The 23,279-nt window shown below is 37.8% G+C and overlaps 1 protein-coding gene across 3 annotated transcripts; it reads right to left on the bottom strand.

Moving 5' to 3' along the window:
• Positions 1–16,964: 16,964 nt before the first annotated feature.
• LOC132042388 (pentatricopeptide repeat-containing protein At4g22760) lies at positions 16,965–22,341 on the bottom strand. 3 transcript variants are annotated; one of them, XM_059432936.1, is made up of 2 exons: positions 19,749–22,341; positions 16,965–17,667 (listed from the first exon to the last, which is right to left on the bottom strand). In XM_059432936.1, the coding sequence occupies exon 1, from the start codon at positions 21,661–21,663 to the stop codon at positions 19,933–19,935; it is 1,731 nt and encodes a 576-aa protein (XP_059288919.1). In that variant the 5' UTR covers positions 21,664–22,341; the 3' UTR covers positions 16,965–17,667; positions 19,749–19,932. The 3 variants fall into 3 exon arrangements, with proteins under 3 accessions (XP_059288919.1, XP_059288920.1, XP_059288921.1); XM_059432937.1 differs by having other exon boundaries at positions 16,965–18,023; XM_059432938.1 differs by having other exon boundaries at positions 16,965–18,323.
• Positions 22,342–23,279: the final 938 nt, after the last annotated feature.

Here is a 23,279-nt window from a genome sequence, read left to right on the forward strand (position 1 = left end):
TTTTTCATCTTAACCCATTTCGACTTCATTCCTTATATACACCAAATTCTTGATTTTCATCCTTGAATATGATCGAATTCTCCGGGCTCGGGTAATTTTGCTCATATTGGACGATTAAATTTTCTAGTCCAAAAATATGGGATATTATAGCTTGGACCGTATTCCATTCAAATAAATTTCGAACCTCGATGAAACTCATTTTCTTCGATTGGTTTATGTCACACCCTAATTTCGATAGGGGCATGATGGGCACCCGACCCTTACCTAGGGCCGAGCGAACCCGCAGACTCTCACAATACTCATAAACATACTGGGCCCGCAAAATATGACATAAGCACATAATGAAAATTTTTCAGAAAACAAACATGCCTTTCGTCTTTTCCAAATCAATTAAAATCTGTAGTCACAACAAATCTGTAACATAATGCATAATCATACACCGGCTTACATAGCCGCTTACAACTGACGCCTTATACACACGACGACCGTTCGCAAAGTCTCTACCATAACTTCGGACACCATACAAAGTACTCCGACTCGGAAACTCCGAGGAAATGGAGCTCGCCAATCCACCGGAACATCTTCCGCTAACATCACCTACTCATCCGTGGGTACCGCGCGGTACGAAACGCAACCCCCCCCCCCCGAAGAAAGGGTCGATGCGAAATATGTCGAGCATGTAAAGCATGAAACACGGTACACGGGATCATACCGAAGTACGGAGTACGAAAAGTAGTTCAATAATCAGTACCCACAAGACTTGCCTTTAAAACATAATTCGTGCATATCCATATCATATCCGAATCGTCATGGGACTTAGAAACATGAGTAAGTAATCATCATATCATCATGTTACCATATACCATATCAGACTTCGTGTCACATCATACTTCGTGTCACATCATATTTCGGAATACGTATCATACTTCGAATACACAAATATAACATATAACGTGTCCCCCTCCCGATGGGGACTCGGAATCAATCATCATATCATCATCATATATATACATATAGCGTGTCCGGCCCTCCGCCGAGGGACTCGGTGTATAGCGTGTCCCGGCCTCCTCTAGTGAGGGGACTCGGTGTATAAGCGTGTCCCGACCACAGTGAGGACTCGGTGTATAAAATCATGTCATCATCATATCATCATATACATAGCGTGTCCCGGCCCTCTATCGAGGGACTCGGTGTAGAAGGCAATAATCATACGCACAAGCAGCAGGGTAGTGAGAAGCCACACACGCAATCATCATTACCAATTCAACAGAATAATCAAATTGAACCTTCATGTAAAGCTAACCATTAGTCGAACTCTCACTTAAAAGCCAAACAATAGTCAAATCAAGTTTCTCCGAAGATCGCTCGGAACATATCAAATAGAGCTTTAGAAATCATAGTTACGTATCAAAATCATAAGCATAAAATCCTCATTTCACACTTGGATAAATAAGTAATCATACTCGGGGTTGGAATCATAGCCACAATGAAGTTCTTTAAAAAATAGGTCGTTAGAATCAAATATAGAAAGTCGCGGGACCCACGGACGAGCGTCAACCCAATCCGGCCCGCCTATGAAAGTTAAAGTCATTACCGTCATGAAATCATTTATAAGATATCAGCGATCCGAGCCCTTTCGGTTACGGGCGTTCGTAGTTTCGGATTCGTTTAGGAACAAAATTCTTTTGAAAACCAACTTTTTTGCCTTTAGAAATTTAGTCATACAAAAGACATAAGGATCATAATTCGACTACAATAAGAAATAGTGTAAACGGACTGTCATTTGAAATTCGGGACAAAAGTTATATCAAACATCTTTCGGGCATAACCGGAAACATATCAAACGTCGTAAATATATCAAAGGACCATAGTTATATGTCAAACCAATCCGAGTCCGCCTCGGAAAGTTACGAACGTTACTCACTTTTAGGACTTTCTACGAACAAATCAAAGCCATCCGGTTGTCTATGAAAGTTACGGACATTTTTAAACATAAGATCCTTTCGTAACAAACCATATACACAAGATTTCAAATCCAATCGTATGAGGACATCTAAACCATATAAGGATGCCATCATCAAGAAGCAAATAAGCATCGTAAACATGCTTGGACGTTAAGAATAGGATTACCCCCGAAGCTCATAACATATCATAACTTAGCCATATCTAAGACATGCCAAAAGAAGGAAAGGCAAGCTTTACATACCTCGCTTGCTTCCTAAGCTAATCCAAACTCAAGTTTCGGCTTCTCAAAATCTACAATAATGTCATTAGACACCAAACATTAGCCATAAGCACTTAAGAATCCAATCCCAAACCATCACTTTATTTACGTAAATTTAAAAGATTTCCTATAATTTCAACAACCCCGATAATTCAACTCGGCCAAATCTTCAACAACAATACCAACAACCATATAAGTAACATCAATAATCGATTCAAAACACATTCTAACATTAATAACCCTTTCGACACAATTCAACAACATTCCATCCACTACATAATGAAACCCGAAACCTCCAAGTTCAAGGAAACAACACAACACATTTTCTTCCTTCCGAATTCATAAACTACATTAATAATCCATTACTTCCATAAATTCAATAAACTATATAAAATTCCATAACAAGCCGCAAACAACTATAACTTCACTTTGAACCATTAAACTTTCATTAGCACCATAGAATCCACAACACAACAATCCAAACATACTAAATAAATTTAGTTCATTCCTTGTCACAAAACAGCCCATACTCACAGCTCAACATCAACATACAAAATTTCATGAATTTCATCCATTTCTACACACTATCCCCTCCGTTTTAATCCGTTAAAATTCTAAATACACTCATTAACAATAAAAAGGAACCGTATTCATACCTTAAGCATGCAGCCCCCACGTTATCACTCTTCTCCTTGGTTGATTTTTTAGCTCAAATTGAAGACAACGCAGCGTACAACACTTTTCTCTTCATGGGCTTTCTGAATTCGGGGCTGATTTTGGTCAAAATTGGTTTTTTCTTCTCTCAAGGTTCCTCTCTCTCTCTTTCCAGAATTTTTTGGGTATTCTTGGTCTGAAAAATGAGAAGAAAGGGCTGAAATTAGACTTAAATAGGCATGGGTCATGGGCCTAACCCGATTGGGCCCGGTTTGGGCCTAGCTCACTGACCTTTCCGCCTTAAAACGTCCATATCTCCTTATCCTGATGTTACCTGTGGACCCATTACCTATGGTTGGAAAGATAATTCAATTATCTACAACTTCTATCTTTGGTGTTTTTACAAATTCCAGACTTATAATACCGTTTCGTCAAGTCGATCACCTAGAAAACATTACTTAAAAATATTTGTTTGGAGGACTTCCACTTTGATTTGGTCAAGTGGTCCTTCTTGAGTTATGTTTAACTTCACATATGTGATTCATATAAATTGTCGCATGTCCCAAAAAATCTCGGTGTGTGGACCCCACCTCGGTTTGCGAATAATCCAGGCATATAAAGTACGAAATATAATGTCATTAACGTGAGTTTAAATTATGAAGCAACAACATGATTGTCAATTTTGGACTCAATTTTTCTTGGTCATGGCCGAATGGCCTCTTGTTCTTTCTCCATGCTTCTTGAATTTTCTAGGTGCTAAATGATGAAGATGACTTAAAGTTTTCATCTTTTGTGTCCATATAAAGTTTACACGTGGCCTATGGCCCATTACCTCCACACATGGCCACATATGGCCATTTTCATGAAATATAAATTTTCTAAAATTTTACTTCTAGCCCCAAATTCTCATGAAATGTTCAACTTTCCATAATTCACTTTTAACCCCAAATTTTTCTTATTCCAAATTTACCCTTAACACTCCATACCAATGAAAAGATGAATATGCAACTTGTGCATTAAAACAAGAAAATCAACAAAACCGAAAATTAAAAGTCTTGCCCATAACTTGTCGCAACCAACTTAGAATATTTCAACGCACAAAGTACGGGGTATAACAGTTTAACTTCAAATCCTTACGATACATGTGTACCATCACTTTAACCACCTATAAGCTTGGGGGATAACCTCGTGTTCGTTACTGATATCATTTAACTCGTACTTTGTCCAACGCATGAGAACACGGGATGTAACAAAAGACTTGGCCTAGACCTACGACACCTACTGAGGTACGTAGTTTTCTGGGGTTAGCAGGATATTACAGAAGATTTGTGGAGAAGTTTGCTTCGATTTCAGCGCCTTTAACGAGGCTAACTCGGAAAGAGCGGCTAAGTTCCGGTGGATTGATGCTTGTGAACGAAGCTTCCATTCACGAAAGAAAGTTGACTACGGCTCCGAGCCCGACTCTTCCCGAGGGACCCGATGGTTATGTCATTTATTGTGATGCTTGGTGTTTGGCTAGGTTGTGTATTGATGTAGCATGGCGAGTTATAGCCTATGCCTCCGGCAACTCGTAAAGCATGAAAGAAATTATCCTACTCATGATCCGGAATTAGTAGCGGTGATTCACGCTTTGAAGATATAGAGGCATTATTTATATGGCGTGCATGTTGATATTTATACGGATCATAAGAGTCTCCAATATATCTTTAAGCAGAAGGAGCTGAATTTACGACAGAGAAGGTGGCTAGAGTTGCTAAAGGATTATGATGTTGATATCCTATACCATCCAGGGAAGGCAAACGTTGTAGCAGATGCACTTAGCCGTAAGTCTATGGGTAGTTTGACAGACATGCAAACAGAAAGGAAGGAGATAGTTCGTGAGATTTATCGGCTAGCTAATCTTGGAGTCCGTTTGGGCCGATTCTGGAGATGGTGGAGTTTACGTCGAGAAGTTTTTGAATCCTCTATCGTAGGAAGAGCTAAAGAGACGCCGGTATGAGGACCTCGTTCGTAATCACGGTATAGAGATACGCTCTTCAAAAGGAAGACCCCATTCGAGGTTACACACGACGGAGTGCTACGATATGGAGGCGAATTATGTGTACACAGGTTGCGGGGGCTACGGCAACGGAGTTATGGGAGAGGCACACTATGCCCGTTATTCTGTTCATCCAGGGTCAACAAAGATGTATCATGACCTCAGATGTTTATATTGGTGGGATGGCATGAAAAGGGACATAGCGAAGTTTGTTGCTCAGTGCCCGAATTGCCAATAGGTTAAGGTCGAGCATCAGAAGCCTGGTGGATTATTACAGGAGATAGAGATTCCAACTTGGAAATGGGAAGCAATTAATATGGACTTTGTTACAGGCTTACCTCACACTCAGCGGAAGTATGACTCTATATGGGTTATTGTGGATAGCCGACAAAATCAGCTGCATTTTCTTCCAGTCAGGACTACTTATTCAGCTGAGGACTATGCGAGGTTATATATCAAGGAGATAGTAAGACTTCACGGGATTCCCACATCTATTATATCGGATAGAGGAGCTCAGTTTACAGCTAACTTCTGGAGATCATTCCAGAAGGGATTAGGGACACAGGTGAGTCTTAGTACAACATTTCACCCTCAGACTGACGGACAGGCCGAACGTACTATTCAGACACTAGAAGATATGTTGCGAGCCTGTATTATTGATTTCAGAGGTAGCTGGGACGATCATTTGCCACTTATCGAATTCGCCTATAATAATAGCTACCATTCTAGTATCCAGATGGCACCGTATAAGGCCTTATATGGAAGGAAGTGCAGGTCACCTATTGGTTGGTTCGATGTTGGTGAGACTAAGTTAATCGGCCCAGACATGATTCAGCAAGCTGTTGATAAGGTGAAGCTTATTCAGGAGAGGTTATTAGCAGCCCAGAGTCGACAGAAGTCATATGCAGATAATCGACGTCGACACTTAGAGTTTCAGATTGGTGATTGGGTGTTCTTGAAGGTATCACCCATGAAGGGTGTAATGAGATTCGGCAAAAAGGGGAAGCTTATCCTGAGATACATTGGGCCTTATCAGATTATTCGTAGGGTAGGCAAGGTTTCCTATAAGTTGGACCTACCATCTGATCTGGAAGCAGTACATCCAGTCTTTCACGTGTCAATGCTTCGCAAATGTATTGGTGACCCTTCTAGAGTATTCCCCGTGGATGATGTCTAGGTAACGGAGGAGTTGTCTTACGAGGAGAACACTATAGCTATACTTGATCGGCAAGTTAGAAGATTGCGTACTAAGGATGTGGCTTCCGTCAAAGTATTGTGGCGAAACAATAATAGGGAAGAGATGACCTGGGAAGCCGAAGACGAGATGAAGAATAAGTACCCTTACTTGTTCCCTATGCCTGCAGGTAATTTAAAATTCCTCACTTGACTATATTGATTGGTAGATCAGACTACATGTTATAGCAATAAAAGAGACTTCCCCGAAATTTTTATAAGACCCTATAAAACTAATTTAACATTCGAGGACGAATGTTCTTAAAGGGGGGGAGGATGTTAAATCCCGCATTTTTATACATTGGATTATTCGTAAGCTAATCGACATAAGTTCAAGGACAAGATTATTTTTGGGATATGAGACAAGGATTTTTAATCCCCGATTTTAATAAGTGCACGATTTGCTTATAAATTTCAATTAGTGTAGAAATATTAGTGGATATTAGGGATTAATTAACCATGATTAGATTATTAAGTGGGGATTAATGATAATTAAGATTAATTAGTGTATTAAATGGACCCCCTACAACATGGCCAACTCTGATTGGTCCATGCCATAGTGGGGCATGTGTCAACATGGTGGGCAGCTTATAAAATCTTGTTGATGACTCATAATTCATATTCATCTTCATCATTCACAAATTGAGTTGAATTAGAGAGAGAAGCTCACAGCTATGGCAACTCACGGCCATGGCAATTCTTGATCAAGTTCATGATTTTGATAGCAAAAATTAAATTCCTCAGGTGTTCTAAACATTCAAAGGTGATTAGCAACGTGAATTTAATCCTTGGGGCAGCAAGAACACTTGCAATTTTAATTCATAGTTCCAGCAACGTTAAGAGGACAAGCTTGTTAAGGAAAGGTTTAATTCTCTCCTACATGTTTTAGAGATGGTTTGGTCTTTGTATAATTTGGTGGATGTGGAATTGGATGCAAGGAATTGTGTATGTTGATGCTAAGGTTCTGTTGGGCCGTGTTGGGGCTGTCCTAATCTAATAATGGTGGATTAATTTTTATTAGTGTTGTTGTTATTAATGTTATGGATTATATGTTAAAAGTGAAAGGAAAGCTTAAATCATGTTAGAAACTTGTATTGATTTTATGGGGTACATTTTAGAACTTGTTGTGATATTAGGATAGTTTCCTTGCATATCGTAGTTGATGTCGTTGTTGTGTGGTTGCTGATATGAATCACCAAACTTGGAAGAAAGAAGCGTATAAAATATCGTATACGAAGCGTACGTGGTCTGCTTGGTATATTCTTAGATGTTCGTGAGATTATCGGGCATTGTTATGTTGTAATTAGAGGCTGTTTGGGGCATGTTGTTGTTATTGTTGAATTGGAGGACTAAGTGTAGTTAAGATTATGCATGTGTTGTTGTAATTGTTGGACTATTATAAGGTCGTTTCGATGAAGTGTTGTGGCTATAGATTATTAAGAATAACTTGAATATGTCGTAGTCGTTATGTTAACTATTATTGAATGTTGTAATGTGTGGGCTGATTTGGAATGTTGTCTTGTTTGTTTCGGGGTATTCTTGAATCTTGTTCTGCCTAGTCTTGGTATAGTACTTGGACGTGTGGTTGTTGATGTTGATTTGGTCGTTTCATAGTTGGCTTGAATGTGAGGGAAATGAACAATATAGGAGAAATGCCGCCCAATTTTCTAGAAATAAGCCACTAACGTTGAAATACGTTTTAAACCTTTCCGTAGCTTAACCATAGTTCTTAACGTTTTAATATAGGTTGAGGTACTTCGGACAGCGTATTCGTATTGTATCGTGGATAAGCGTTAAAGGTATGTAAAGCTATCCTTTCTTTCTTTTGGCATGATCTATATGAAACAAACAGACGACGAATGTATAAGCTCCTACTCTTAGAGACACTACGATGGTTAATGTCCTTGATTTCCATAAGCTATTTCATATTATCTTAATACATGTCTATGACTCCTGAAGTTCTATTTGATATAATCCATAGTGACATTCGAAGGGTACTTGACATGACTGTCGTCTTTGATACTCAAGTGTTAGTTCATTCTACTTATCCTATTGAGTCTCGAGATGATGATTTAGTTTGCATATGGTTGCTCACTACTTCTCTGCTCGTGCATCTTTGTTATTATATCTTTCACGAGTCCTAGGCCGGGTATGTTTTCGTGCACAGTTTCACTGCATTGTTCACCGAGTCCCTCACGAGAGGGTCGGGTACGGTATATATATATATATATATATATATATATATATATGATATGATGATATGATGATGTGATGATGGCACCGAGTCCCATGATGGGCCGGGCATGGTATACATGTATACGACTTATTCACCGAGTCCATAATGGGCCGGATATGGTATATGATATAGCTATGCATGATTTTCATTTCATAAGGCACAGGTACAGTGTTTTCTTGATTGTTATACTTGTCTCTTGTAATCTCTATTTTTAAGTCATGATTCTTTATTGTATTTCATGCTTTATATACTCAGTACACATCTCGTACTGACCCCCATTCTTCGGGGGGCTGCGTTTCATGCCCACAGGTACAGATACTCGATTTGGTGATCCTCCGGCCTAGGATTTCTACTCCGTTGTTTGGAGAGCTCCATTGTTCCGGAGCCTAGCTTATTTTGGTACAGATCTTTTGATGTAGACTTATGTTTATCCAAGGGTACGTCGGAACCCTCTCCCGTCATATTTCACTATTGATACTCTCAGAGGTCTGTAGACATATGTGTGGGTTGTATATAGGTGTTGTTGTTCGTGTCAATATGACTTATTTTGGGATGTTCCGTACGTAGTGGCGACCTTGTCGGCTTGCGTATTGTGTATGTTTTGATTAGTTGTGACTCTCGGAGACAAGTTATTATGATATATGACGTTACGAGATAACGTTTTGTTTTGCAGCTTCCATATTGTCCTTAGTTTCAGTTTGACTATATCTAACAGGTACGTATACGAGTGTCCAGCTCGGGCACTAGTCATGGCCCATGGGGTTGGGTCGTGACAACAAGAAATCATAAGGACGGGATAGGACCCTGCCATACCCAAATATGTTCACAAAAGAGAAAGACCACGAGACTGCAGCTCCGAAGTAAGTGGAGCGCTCCTGAGACTCCGCTGATGATGCACCTAAGGATCTGATCCGTCTTCCGGCCTACCTGCGGGCATGAACGCAGCGTCCATAAGAAAATGTATGGCATGAATAACAACATAATAAAAGATATGAGAATAACATGAGATAAGAGGAATAACATGTACATCTGACTGCCTCTTAAGGTGGATGTCATGCATGCTCAGCTTTAGAAAAATAAACCATCTCATACATACATACATATATAGTATACTACCTGGCCATATAGGTGCGGTGTTATCATCATGTATATATATTGCTGCGGAACGTGCAGCCCGATCCATATATCATATCATCATTATATATATTCTTTGCGGAACGTGTAGCCCGATCCATATATAGATATTGCTGCGGAACGTGCAGCCCGATCCATACATCGATATTCTTTGCGGAACGTGCAACCCGATCCATATATCCCGCGTCTGGGCATCCCGCGTCTAGAATGATATCATAAGCTGCCCACTGCAGTGGTGTGCACATCGCGTGCCTGCCCAGCCGACTATAGCGCGATGCGGTGTGAGAAAATATATACATATATATAAAGCATGCATGAGAGCCCAAATAAAAGCTATAACTCTATCGGAGTGACGTAAGGTCGGTAAACCTCCGATTATCATTATGGAACTATCATCATGAACCTATCTCACCTTGAAAGAACAAAATCATAAGATGAGATCAACATCAATGAATATAATCAATAATCATGAAACAAGCTCAATAATATCATGAGAACATCAAGAATTATAAGCTTTGGTATCTTTAGAAATAGAACCATCATCATTATCATTATAAGGAACATTTATCAACAAGATCATAAGAACCTTGAAAATTATGAAATCATCATCATCGTTATATCTCACCTTGAAGGAACAACTGCCATAAGATGAGAACAACAACAATAAACAAGATCAATAATCATATGAGAAAGATCATTAATCATAAGACAACTACCAACAATATCATATGAACCTCAAGAATCATAAGCTTCAGCATTTCTAGAGATGGAGTCATCGTAGAGGACATTTGTAAGTATGTTCGTATCGAAGTGATCATGCCATAAGAAGGAAAGGGTTAGCCTTAACATACCTCGTCGTCTCCTTACTACTACTTGTCTATCCTCCTGAGTTTGCAAATCTACATTCAAGATGATTCACACTAAATTTAAGTCGTTGAAACGCTTACAAGATCAAACTAGACTATTAGGTGAGCTAACGAAATTTGGGCGCCATCTCCCCTATATCACTTACTTCCACCAAATTCCAAAACAACTCCCAAACAACAATAACAACATCAACAATACCATAGCCAAGAGATTTATATTCAAATTGGACTCCAATCAATCCAAAACTTCTTTTCATAATCAATCCATAACAACAACTTCAACACAATCCCATATACACCTGTACACAGCACTTCATCATCATCATTATTATCCCTCATAATAAGATTATACTCATAACATAATAATAATTATAGCTCAAGTTAATTTACAACTCAAAATATCATCAAATTCATATTTGAACTTTTCCTCCAATTTCATTTCCTCAAATCTTAACATAATTACCAAATAAACTCATAAGCATGGAACGAAGATGAAATCTTACCTCAAAGTTCAAGAACACTTCAATTCCAAGGTTACTCCACCTTAAGAAATACTCACCCAAGCATCTTCAAGAAGACGAGACAAGTGTAGAGGTTTCGAGGCTTGAAAATCCTAACCACTTAAATCTTCACTTTGATCTTTGATTTAGGCTTGAAAGTATGTTGGAATATGTTTGGAGAGGTTTCGAGGGGGAATATGTTTGGAGAGGTTTCGAGGGCTTTCTAGGACTTGGGGTATCTTAAAATGAAATAAAATGATGAGGGGATTATAATTATAGTATTCTGGAAACTCACCGCCTCAATTTTTATGGCTACAAATTACTGGTCGTAATTCAAATTACTGTCAAATTGCTGGCCGTAATTCAAATTACGGTCCGTAATTCAAATCATAAGATTTTATACAGACCATAACTTTCACTGTATTTCTCAGATTTGCAATCTGTAAATTGCATTGGAAAGATAACTTCCTGAACTTCAATTTTCATAGGTTATGCATTCCATAACTCCTCATAGTCTAGGAGATATACGTCCCTCAAGTTGGACCAAAAATCCTCCAGAATTCTGCCAAAGTTTCGACAAACTTAATTTCTTCGATTCGCTTGATCTCAGAACCTTTAAATACTTGTCTAACACTTAATTAAAAGTCTTCCTTAACCTTATAGGGGTATCATAGCCTCTCTGGACTCACGTTAGTTTGCTTATGACGACGCGAAAATTTACGAGGTATAACACTTTATTTGCATATTTGACTATGATCAAAATTCTCCGTGACTCGGATTTATTTACATACATCAGGTGGTTCAAGACATAGCCTGAAAGTACGGGTGTCACAGTTCTAAACCTCAATTAACCTTGTAAAGGAGTCTTAACCCCTCCTGGTTCATGTTAGTCCACCTTGACGCGATCGACGTAAAAAGTGTGAGGTGTAACAGATATACTGCAGTTGCAAATACAATATCAAGCATAGTGTAAACTTGATTCCTGCTTTTGTCTTCTCAGCCAACCAAGCTATCTCATCATTCTAGGTTCCAATTTGCTTGTTGAGTCTTAACCATTGAAGCAGTGGTTCTCCAGATGGACTGAGAATATGAATACTCGAAGTATCAGTGTTTCCTCCACATCTATCTCGCATACAACACATTCTTTTGCAACCTGCCCAATGTTGTTAGTCTCCTTTGTATAGCCAACCACATAATGAGGGGTGTTTTGAGATTCATCTCTTTCAATAGCACCAATTGTTTCCAATGAACCCTATGCCATATAGGTTGTAATGCTTTGTAAGCAAAACTTTGCTAATAATGAACTTCTCATCCCTTTACATAAGGGCTCATGGCATCTAGTCCAGCTGCCAACATCATTCTTGCTTCAAAAATTTTCCTCATCACCCAACTAGCTTGTTGATGTGTGGTCATAATCTGCAAGTCTTGCCTCTTTATGTATACAGTTGAATCCATAACACTCATAACCTATCTTTCTTTTTAATCAGTGCACACTCTAACTTGGTTATAGCTGCTTTGTTCCATAAAATGGAGTCAATGGTATTGATCTCAAGCATTATCTAAAGTAATTGTAAGTTTGTTTTTACTAAGACCACATATTTCTAGAATAATTCTACCGGTAAGAGTGTTAGTGTATCATTCATCAACATATTTGTAACAAATAATAAGTTTTTGCTTATATCATTTTTTATCAATCCAATGACATGTAACTGTTAAATAATCATAGCCATTAGAACTACGATCTACATATCAAAAGTGATAGAAAATTTACAATCTAAATGGTAAAATAGTATTGAAGATATTCATTTTGAAATTTTAAAACATCACTTCCTAATTGTAGTTTTCGGAAAACCTGTAAAAGCAGGGCTATATATATCTTGTATATAACGCACAAATCGGAGTAAAGGGAAAAAAAGGTAAACCACAAATAATGATCATTTTTGCTATATTTTTACAGTTTTTTCTTGTTATACATCAGTAAACCTCCTGTCATAGGATTTATTTGTGATTAGGTAGCATTAGAACCCCTAGATACAGTAGGATTAGCAGGATTCAGGTTGGCACACTTTCCCACCACTTTAGCCGAATCGTGAGGGTGCATAATTGACATGTGTCTCGTTAAATCAGTTGTCCCGCCTTCGCAGGTTGGCACACTTTCCCACCACTTTAGCCGAATCGTGAGGGTGCATAATTGACATGTGTCTCGTTAAATCAGTTGTCCCGCCTTCGCTTCCGCCAGATTTATGAATCAACCATTTTTTATAAAGGTTAAATATAACCATATCTATTTCCTTTTCATTGTTCAGAAAACTTTCATACATTGATTTTTTTTTTTTAATTTTTTTTTTACGTTTACTGGGACCCTACTGGGAGGTATGGGAGGAGCTTCAACTTGAAATTGAGTCTGAATTGAAGCTGCTATTGAGACTGAGTTGGAGCTGTTGTACTTGGACTAATGGGTGTTTTATCTAAATCATCATCTTGTTCTCATTCATTTTACCATATCCTTCAAATGTGCATCTAGTATACTTCGCGATCTAGTAGCTAATTAGAATTACGATCAAAAGTGGCGATAATAGTCAGCGAAATTTCATCAACATGAGTGAAATCATCTATATGTCTAAATTTGAATCTAGAATTAAGATTACTAGAATTAGAACCTTTTTCCTTAACCTTACCTCCCAATCCTAAGCTTATATTTTTAGTCATTTTAGGAGATATTAATTAATAAATATAATAAAAATTAAATTTAATATAATAAAATTAAATACAAGAACTAAAACAAGTAAGAGATGAAACACATGTACCAAACGTTTGTGTAAAAGGAGAGAAATATACTGTAAACTGTAAATAATGTTGAAACTTGCTCTAGTTAGTAGCCAACTTCACACAAAAAATTTAGTAGCCAACTTCACACAGAAAATTTAGTAGCACTTGGTAGCAATTTTAGAGGGAGAGGGGAAGAGAATTATAGAGATATTAAAATTGGTGGGGAAAAATTAAGAAGGATTGAGAGTATTTATAGTTTAAAATTGGCAAAGTGTAATTTAACAAAGGACAAAGGTGCAAATATATCCTCAACTTTGCGATTTAAAGCAGATATATCCCTCATTAAAAAAGTGGTGCATATATACTCCCATCGTTACACAAATGATGCAAATATATCCTGTCATTTTACAAATGGTGCAAATATATCCTTTTCGCTGCCAGAATTTCTTTTGAAAATCATTTGGCTTATCGTATAATTAAGAAAATGTCACGTGACTTTAAAAAAAAAATAAGTCTATCCATTTTATTTTTTTTGGAGACTTGATTTTTTAAAGCCACGAGGCAATTATTTTTCTAATGGGTTGTCTTGTTCGTTTTAAAAAAATATCTGCTTGACTTTAAAAAAAATAAGTATACCCATTTTTGTAAACGAGTCAGACTCCATACACCAGAAAAAAATTATCACGTGGCTTTAAAAGTAAATCTATTAAAAAATATAAGTAGACTTTTTTTTTATAGCTACGTGGTATTTTTTAATTAAAAACAAGCTAAATGATTTTTTTTTTTTAAATCTGTTAGCAAAAAAGGTATATTTGCACTATTTGTGTAACGGCGGGAGTATATGCACCACTTTTTTAACGAGGGATATATCTACTCTAAATCACAAAGTTGAGGTGCATCTTTTCCCTTTAATAAATTTGAGAGTTAAAATAAAAGTTCGGGGGGGGGGGGGGGTTGGAGGAGGGGGAGGTGGGGTGTGTAGGAGGTGTTTTGCTGGGGCGGATTGGGCGGCTAGACGACATCAGGCCCATTCATTCCAATCCTCCTAGACCCAAATCCCATTTCACTGGGCGAAGTGCACAAATACCCACTTTTGAGATTGCCATCTAATGTATACTCGATATTATGAAATATTTGCATGTTTACTCACTTGGGGCACAATTTAGACATTCCAGTTGCAGAATTCGTGTTTGAAGTTTGGCAAGCTTTCGACATTTTCGTCTAAAATGTGGCCTTGTAAAGGTCAAACATCAGAGATTTTTGCCTGAAGTTTAGTATAGTTTGACAGGGCCAAACTTTGGACATTTTTTACAGAAGCTGTGGACCTGCCAAGGACAAAGTTCGAAATTTTTTTAATGAAGTTGTGGCTTTGCCAAGGCCTATCATCAAATACTTTTTTATTGAAGTTTTGGCATTGAAAGGCTTCAGATATACAATGGCTTGCAAAGCCAACTTCAGACATCTTTTACTGGAGTTCTGGTGTTGGGAAGACCTAACTTCAGACATTTTTAACTAAAGTTTGGCCTTGACAAGGAAAACTTCTGACATTTTAACATAAGATCAGGACATATATTGGACTGAACTTCAAACGTTTCGGCCCCAAAGTTCAGCTCAGGGTCATTTTAGACTAAGTTCTTCTATGACTCCAACATCTCTACATTAATTACGGGAAATGTTCTATATTTTGCCAATTTAGCTTATTTAACTCATTCTAAGATTATGACGAGCCTGAGAATTGACATAATCTTTACATAAGAAATAGATTCAACTGTTTTAAAATCTGCACTTTACTTTTTCTTATGTCCAGAATCAGCAATTTGTACTTTGAAATTCAATAAATTAAACACGATTCAACATCTAAATCTACCTCGAACAAGCTCAAATTTAAAACATAAGTTTTATATATCTTAAAAAACAAACCTCAATCATCAATTTGCCAAAACAACAACAAACCTAACAAACCCATTTTGCAAAGAATGATGGTTTGCCATTTTTTCAAACTTTTCCAACAAAACCAATACGATTTTACATTATGCCAGCTTGTAAACCAATTCAAACCCGGGATCAATGGATAGAAAATATCTATCTAGTAATCTCGAATCCCAGACATGAGAAGAAAAACGAGAAGAAAGAAGAAGAAAAAAGAAAAAGAAGAAGTGGAAGCAAAGCAGCCTTTTATCTGAAGTTTAATAATACTATAAATAACTTTTTAAAAAGTGAGTATAAGTTAAATGGTATTGCCGTTTTTTTTTTTTTTTTTTTTATAAAGTTAAATCGTCTTTGCCCTAAACGAGCACGCCGTGAAATTTTTACCATTCTACCTGGGACCGCCCGATGACGGCTTGATCGGTCCCGGTAGTGGGACGGGCGGTGGTGGTAGTGGGCTGTCCCACCCCATTAGACAGCCCTAGTTGAAGATGAATTCTCGTTTGGTAAGCCGAATGAAAAAGGGCAATTCGCGGGTGCCTTACTGCCGTTGGGGTGGTCTTTAAATTTCTGCCTCTCATATTTGAAATCTTTAAATTTTGCCCTTCGGCTAAAACCCATAGGTTCCAGTTCGAACCGCGCATGATAAAATTTTAAAAAAAATTCGCAAGGCAAGTTTAAATTTCGCTATGCCCCAATGGCATACACTTGTGAAGGAATTACCAAGTTATGCGGGACCCGCATACTTGGCCTTATGGGCGGTTGGCATAAGTATCGGTCCTATAACTTTGATAATTCATTCAAAAGTTTATCTTAGGATCCCGACATAAAAGTTTGCTTGTGGCATAACTTTGTGAAGGAATTACAAAGTTATGCGGATCCGCATACTTATGCCTTATAAATGGTACTTGGCATAAGTATCCGGTCCAATATAACTTTGATAATTCCTTCACAAAGTTATCTTAGCCGTCCATAAAAAGTTTGCCGTTTAAAAGTATCTACCGCATAACTTTGTGAAGGAATTATCAAAGTTAAGCGACCAAGCATACTTATGCCAAGTCCGCCTATTAAGGCATGAGTATCCGGTCCGCATAAAATGTGTAATTCCTTAACAAAAGTATGCTCGTCCATACACGCGACCCAAACTGTCTCGCGATTTTTTTAATTTATGCTTGAGCGAGGTTGAACTAAGAACCTCATTATTTAGCGAAAGCTCAAAGTTGCTAGAATGCGAAGGGCAAAATTAAAGGCCTAAAGAATATGAGGGGCATAATTTAAAGACCACAAATATGAGGGGCAAAATTTAAAGACCACCCCAAAAGAAGGGCACTCCGCGCAAAAAAATGAATGAAAAAAGCAAAATCTAATGAATTGTATTCATCCATCCATTTTACACGATCTTGATTAACAGATTTTGATGCTAAACATACAACAAGGACAATCTCCAACAACAGATTCCAAAGAAAAGTTTCACTAGTTATTAGTTGCGGTTGCAAGATCCTCAAAATTATTGCTCTCTGAGTTGAAACTACCAAAAGGAAAAGAAAGTTTTAAAGAAAGAAGTGCAGTATTTACGATTTCCATGTCATGACCCGAGATATATCTGGTAAGCACCCGGGAAAAAAGTACCCCTTTGCCCTGTAGTGGAACACAAGATTTATCGTGATGGACAAAACACAAAGGGTCTTCTTCGGCTAATGTGAAGCTTGGTAGGACAAAGACAATGTTTTATAGCTCATCTATGACTCTTTTAATATGTTATTCAAGTACAGGCTCTTCAAGAACCACTCTACGGCATGATAGCCACCCACCATGCACTATCGAATTTTAACTTCACGGAGTATTATTGCTCTAGCTTGGTCGCTTCAAGTATAACGAGGTCATAAATTCAGGAACTCAATCAATGCCACGCATTCAAATTCACAAAATTTAGTAACTTAGTATTCAACAGGAATCAGCCCTAGCACTGTTTTCCATCAAATGCCAAACAGTTATGTGTCTCTTAAGTATACTGTTTACGCTGCCCTGTTAACGCCATAGAAGGCTGAACTCATCATAGCACCACTTCATGTCCAGAACTTCGCAATCTATGACAGATTATAGAACAGTGTATTATAATTATCGAAACTAACAGTCCTAATCATGATTTTTTCGTGAACAGTTCTAATCATGATTTTGAGCATATGTAATGGACATCATGTATTTTTTTTATTTTTGGAGAACGTACGAAAACTTTCTATATAAACCAGTACAAAGCTCGTGCTATTTAAACTGTACAAAGATCGCAGAACCAAAACCTAAAGTATTTACAACTAATCTTGTAGTGATTCTAACATCTGTAAAATCGATTCAGCCTCTTATCTCTCCTGTGTGGTTTGCGGGCTATTGCACAGGAGCGGGGTAAACCCCTGTGCGCACCCGAAGAGTAGCGGCTGCGGGTTTTCTTGTCATCAAAAGAAAAAAAAAGTCGATTCAGCCTCATTTACATGTTCCATTCTTCGCCAACAGCAAAACAAAAAGAGAAGAAAACACAAATAGCCAGCCTATTACTTAGATTCCACCTGCCTAGCTCTAGACCTTGTTCACTCTAAACAGTAGTAAATTTTATAACTCCACCAGATCAGGTCATATAGCACAACTCCACGGCACCTTCTTCTCTAGCAAAACTCCACCATCTCTCCAAGCATAACCCCATCATGCATCTTCTTCCTCTCCCTCATTCTTCAACCATGTGTCCACTTCTCTGAAAAATTCATAAGATCACCATTTTTCAGATCCAAAAATCAGTGGGCCTTTCATCTCCATCTTTTTTCCAATACTTCTAGGCCAGACTTGACCAAACAGCCACCCCACTGCCACCTTCAATAACCCCAAAACCATTGATTTTTGGACATAAATAAGATACCTTCATTCATCCTTCTACAGGGTATAATCAATGTGTACTGAGAGTGTAGACAGGATACACTAAGGATAGACAGACTATACATTGTGTATGTAGTGTGTAACTGATGTAAAATCACTATATAATGCGTGTATAATCAGTTACACTTATTATATTTGAGTCCATCTTCACCCAAAGCCATACTTTGGGATACATTTCTGAAGAAAAGGAAGAAACCAGATCCCCCCCCCCAAAAAAAAAAAGAACAATTCTGTAAAAAATGAAAAAGAATACGTCAATGGCATACCCAAGGACTTCCCAATGTTGTTTGCCGAAGGAGGAAGCGGACAGTGTCTCATTGGTGGTGTTATTGGGGTTTAATGGTAGTGTTGTGGCAGGGAGAGAGGGAGAGAGATGCGGAGAGATAGGAAATAGGGAGAGGCGAAGCATGGGTATAGGGTTAGTAGCCATATTCTTTTAAAATGTGCAAGTACAGTAATAAGAAAAGGAATGGGGCTATGTTTTTAAATGGACCATTTTGGCCTGCTAATTTAGTCAAATCTTCAAAAGAAAAAATACAATTAGCATTTATCATGTAAATAGAGTTAGCGGTATCTTCGAAGCATCTCCTGTTTCACTTCGTCCTGTCAGTCCACCATATACAAGCAGGTATAGATTCCACCAAAGTAACTCCTCTTCCTATTTCCTTTTCTGATCCAGGATCTCAGTAAATCTGTTGGCTAAGATCATGTATATTCAGGTTACACAGCCAGTTTTGACACACTTCCTTCTCTAGAAAGGGATGAATTTTCTTAATGCATTTTTAGCCTGGTCTTCTTAACCAATTCGGTTCGTTTTTGTCCATGAGGCACTTCTTTCATAATAACTTAATAAGTATGGAACCTACAGAGACACTTCTCCTTGAAGATTTCAGTGAGGCCATTTTCTCTCAACAATGATTCACCAGTTAAAAAGAGTTAGGTGTCTCCAAATCTTGAAATCAAGACTCCTACCTTCTGCTCTTTTCAGGGGTATGAGGCATAGCACTGAAAGCTATTCCAGCTACTATATAATACAAACTTCCCAATAAGAACTGGAATTTCAGCCACCTAACAAAGCTACGTGCAGGTTAAACCAGGGAGTTCTATCAAAAGAAAAACAGACCTATGAAGTGCAAAGCTCAGTAGACACTCGTTATTTTGAACTCAGCAACTTTGAGTTGTGATTCTATTTATTTAGTACTTCAAAATGAAAAGTTTGAAGATATCTATATAAACAGAAACATACCTCCAATTAACGGTCATCTCCAGCAAGTAATTTCCCATTGAAGCAAATACCGAAGGGAAGTCATTGTAACCAGTCATCAACAGCCAATCAGGAAAGGCCAAAGTTCTGAGGCTGGGATGACATTGACAGAGCTCGGAACAATAAAGTAATACAGTTGGAATCACATCATTGCAAAGAAGACCCCCTAAGCATTTACTTCTTCCATCCAACTGCCACCAGGCAATTTGTTGTATCCCTTTTCTTCAACACCTTTTCTTAACCTCTCAGCATCATACCACCTTCCTGAAGAAGCGTAAATATTTGCAAGAAGGGAAAGATAGCCAGAACTGTCCGGTTCCAACTCAATACAATGCCTGGCTGCAATCTCTCCAAGCTCTAAATTGTTATGCAAACTGCAACCAAGAAGCAATGCTCCCCATACACCAGCATGAGGCTGTATTGACATGCTTTTAATCAACCCATGTGCTTCTTCTAACCACCCTGCCCTACTTAAAAGGCCAACTACAATAGCGTAATGGTCAACTGAGGGAGAAAGACCATACTTGTGTAAGGAAATAAAGCAACGGTATGCTTCTTCTACCATTCCAATGTGACTGTAGGCAGTCAATATCCCTGTGATTGTGACTACGTTTGGGTTAATTTCAGCATTCATCATCTCATCAAACAACTTGATGGCATCATTAGCCCTACCATTTATTCCACATCCCAGTATCATGGCAGTATATGCTACCAAATCTTTCTTTTTCAAGCCGTAGAACAGCTTGTAAGCTTTATCAATACTTCCACATTTTGCATAAAGGTCTATCAAACCGGTAGCCAAGTAGTCATCCATTTGAATTCCAGTTTCATGAATGAATGACTCAATCCAAGAACCAAACTTTAGATCTCCCAGCTGAGAACAAGCAGAAATAGCACTTGCCAAGGTCATCTCATCAGGTTGCAGATCTAATTGAAGCATTTCATTGAATAGCTGCAGAGCCTCTTTACCCCGGCTGTTTTGAGCGTAACAAGCTATCATCGCATTATATACGGGTTGATCTTTCTTATGTAATTGTCCAAAGAGTTCCTCAGCAGATTCAACATCTCCACACTTTGAGTATCCAGAAACCAATATGATATATGAAACATAATTCTTTTGGTCCATTGCCTCATAGAAACTGCATGCTAACTCTATCTTCCCACAGTTTATATATCCGCTGATCATCGCATTCCAGGAGGCAGGACTTCTCTCTGGCATCTGCCTAAAAAATTCATATGCCCGTTCCATATTCCCCACCCTCGCATACCCAGAAACTATGGAGTTCCACGAAATAACATCTTTCTCTGGCATCTCATCAAAAACACTTTGTGCCATTGTTAAGTCACCAGATTTTACATATCCACCTAGTATTGAATTCCAGGATACTATATTTTTCCCAACCATCTCATTAAAGATGTTTTGGGCGAAACCCATATTACCTACTTTTGAATAAAAATCTACTAGAGCAGTCTGCACATAGACAACATTAGAGAAACCATACTTGTAAACTTGTGCATGAATGGATATCCCACCAGACCTGTACAAAATCCTGGCACAAGCCTTTAAAGCAGATGATATAGCAAAAGTGGTGGGACTAAGTCCACATCTCTGCAGTTGTCCATATAAATCGATGGCCTCCCTGAACTGAGAATGCCTAGAAAAGAAGCGAATGGTGGAAGCCACTGAGAAGACATGTAAATTTTGGACATGATTGAGGATTAGTTTAATATAGCGTGAGGTATTATAAGAGTGAGAGCTTGTAGAATTGATTATCTGGACAACTAGTGAGGACTCAAGATCATAAAGACCGTTAACAAGTATTGCAGCATGGATTTGCTTTGTTTGGTTGATGGACATAGGCTTAGCCAACAACATAGTAACTTTAGAGGGCAACATCAGAGAAACAAGGCACTAAGACCAAAACATAAAGTTCATACTAATCAGACTAGTTTCATAAACAAATGCCAATGGTAACACACTCTAAGCTGCCTACAAAAAACAGCATACCCAGAAAGAAAACATCTTACACAATAGCATATCAGGATGAGTTCAAACAAGAACAGATTTTGTAAAAAGAAAATTCTCCACTTATGAAACAAGGGTGTGGTTGTTACATGAGATAAAGGGTCCATAAGCAATTGGTTCACATCAAAAAAAATAAAACCCTGGAGGGATCTAATAATTCTTTTTGAGTCCATCAACCAAAGGTTTGGAGTAACATCCAGATTATTTAGGACACGGGAAATCTTCCAGTAAAATTACCAAGAAAAAAGAAAATTTTGAAACAACCTATTGGAATGTGGAGTTTGAAGGTATCGCCGTGGACTGGAGACTCGTCAGAATAGTAGTAGCATAGCAGGGTGGTTCAGTACTCAGTTTGAGAAAATTGGGGTCAAGATGGAAGGTCATTATAGATTTTCGTCCTTACCCACCAATTAGTACTACTTTTGTGGCTTTTAGGTGAAGTATACTGAAGCCTCTCCGCTGGTCTCACTCGTCCCCACAAACATTACACAAGTCAAGGAAACACTTTAATCACGTGAAGTGAAAAATGTAGGTAATCTCAATAACCAGAGCCTGATCTAGTATTTCTAGACATGATTGTACCACCAAAAAAATAAAAAGCAAAAAAGTATTAACTCAACCAAATGCTTCATTTAGCCTTCTTTTAGTATGAGATTATACTATACTAATTTTTAATAATATACACATAAAAATACTTAATTTTACGGAGAGATCATGAATTCACGTGTCCCAAATTTAATACATAAATTTGCCTCTTTCTATAACAATATTACATAGCAATACTTCATTATAAAAGCCAAGTATTTTTTTTTTCAAAATTGACTTTTTATGTTATATTTTACCTCTTTATACTAGATTTTTTACCTATAACAACAACAATAATTTTTATAACAAATTAACAATGCACTCTTCGTAAAATTACTCCCTTGTAACAACCTTATTCAAATATTAATTATTTTAAGTTACTATTTTCTCGCTTTTTTTGCTAGTCATTTATTTTTATACTCCCTCCGTTCCCTTTTAGTTGTCCACTATTTCAAAAATAGATTTTCACTTTTACTTGTCCACTTTCTCATAGCAAGAGAAAAAAAAAAAAAAAAATCTGTTTTGCCCTTAACATTAGTTACTCATTCCAAATCATTTTCCAAATCCAATACAATTATACACCAATTAATATGCGTAACATGATAAAATATGCACTTCATTTATTATTTCTTAAGGGGTGTGCAATGTCCATAACGAACAAGTAAAAGTAAACGGAGGGAGTAATATGGAAAGCAATATGGCACGACCCGAATCACGGGCCATGATGGCACCTACACTATCCCCTGGTAGGCGAACCATTCCCAAAATCTAACTTCCTTTTTAGTAATTAGATGCGAAAAACAGTAAGCAAACACAGTCTGACAGTTTAAGTAATAAAACCAATGCGGAAGAAAATACTATTATTAATAAAATTCTCAAAACCTGGTCTAGAATTGTACAAG

Source organism: Lycium ferocissimum, unplaced genomic scaffold (genome assembly GCF_029784015.1).
Source record: "Lycium ferocissimum isolate CSIRO_LF1 unplaced genomic scaffold, AGI_CSIRO_Lferr_CH_V1 ctg14949, whole genome shotgun sequence".
Lineage (NCBI taxonomy): Eukaryota > Viridiplantae > Streptophyta > Magnoliopsida > Solanales > Solanaceae > Lycium > Lycium ferocissimum.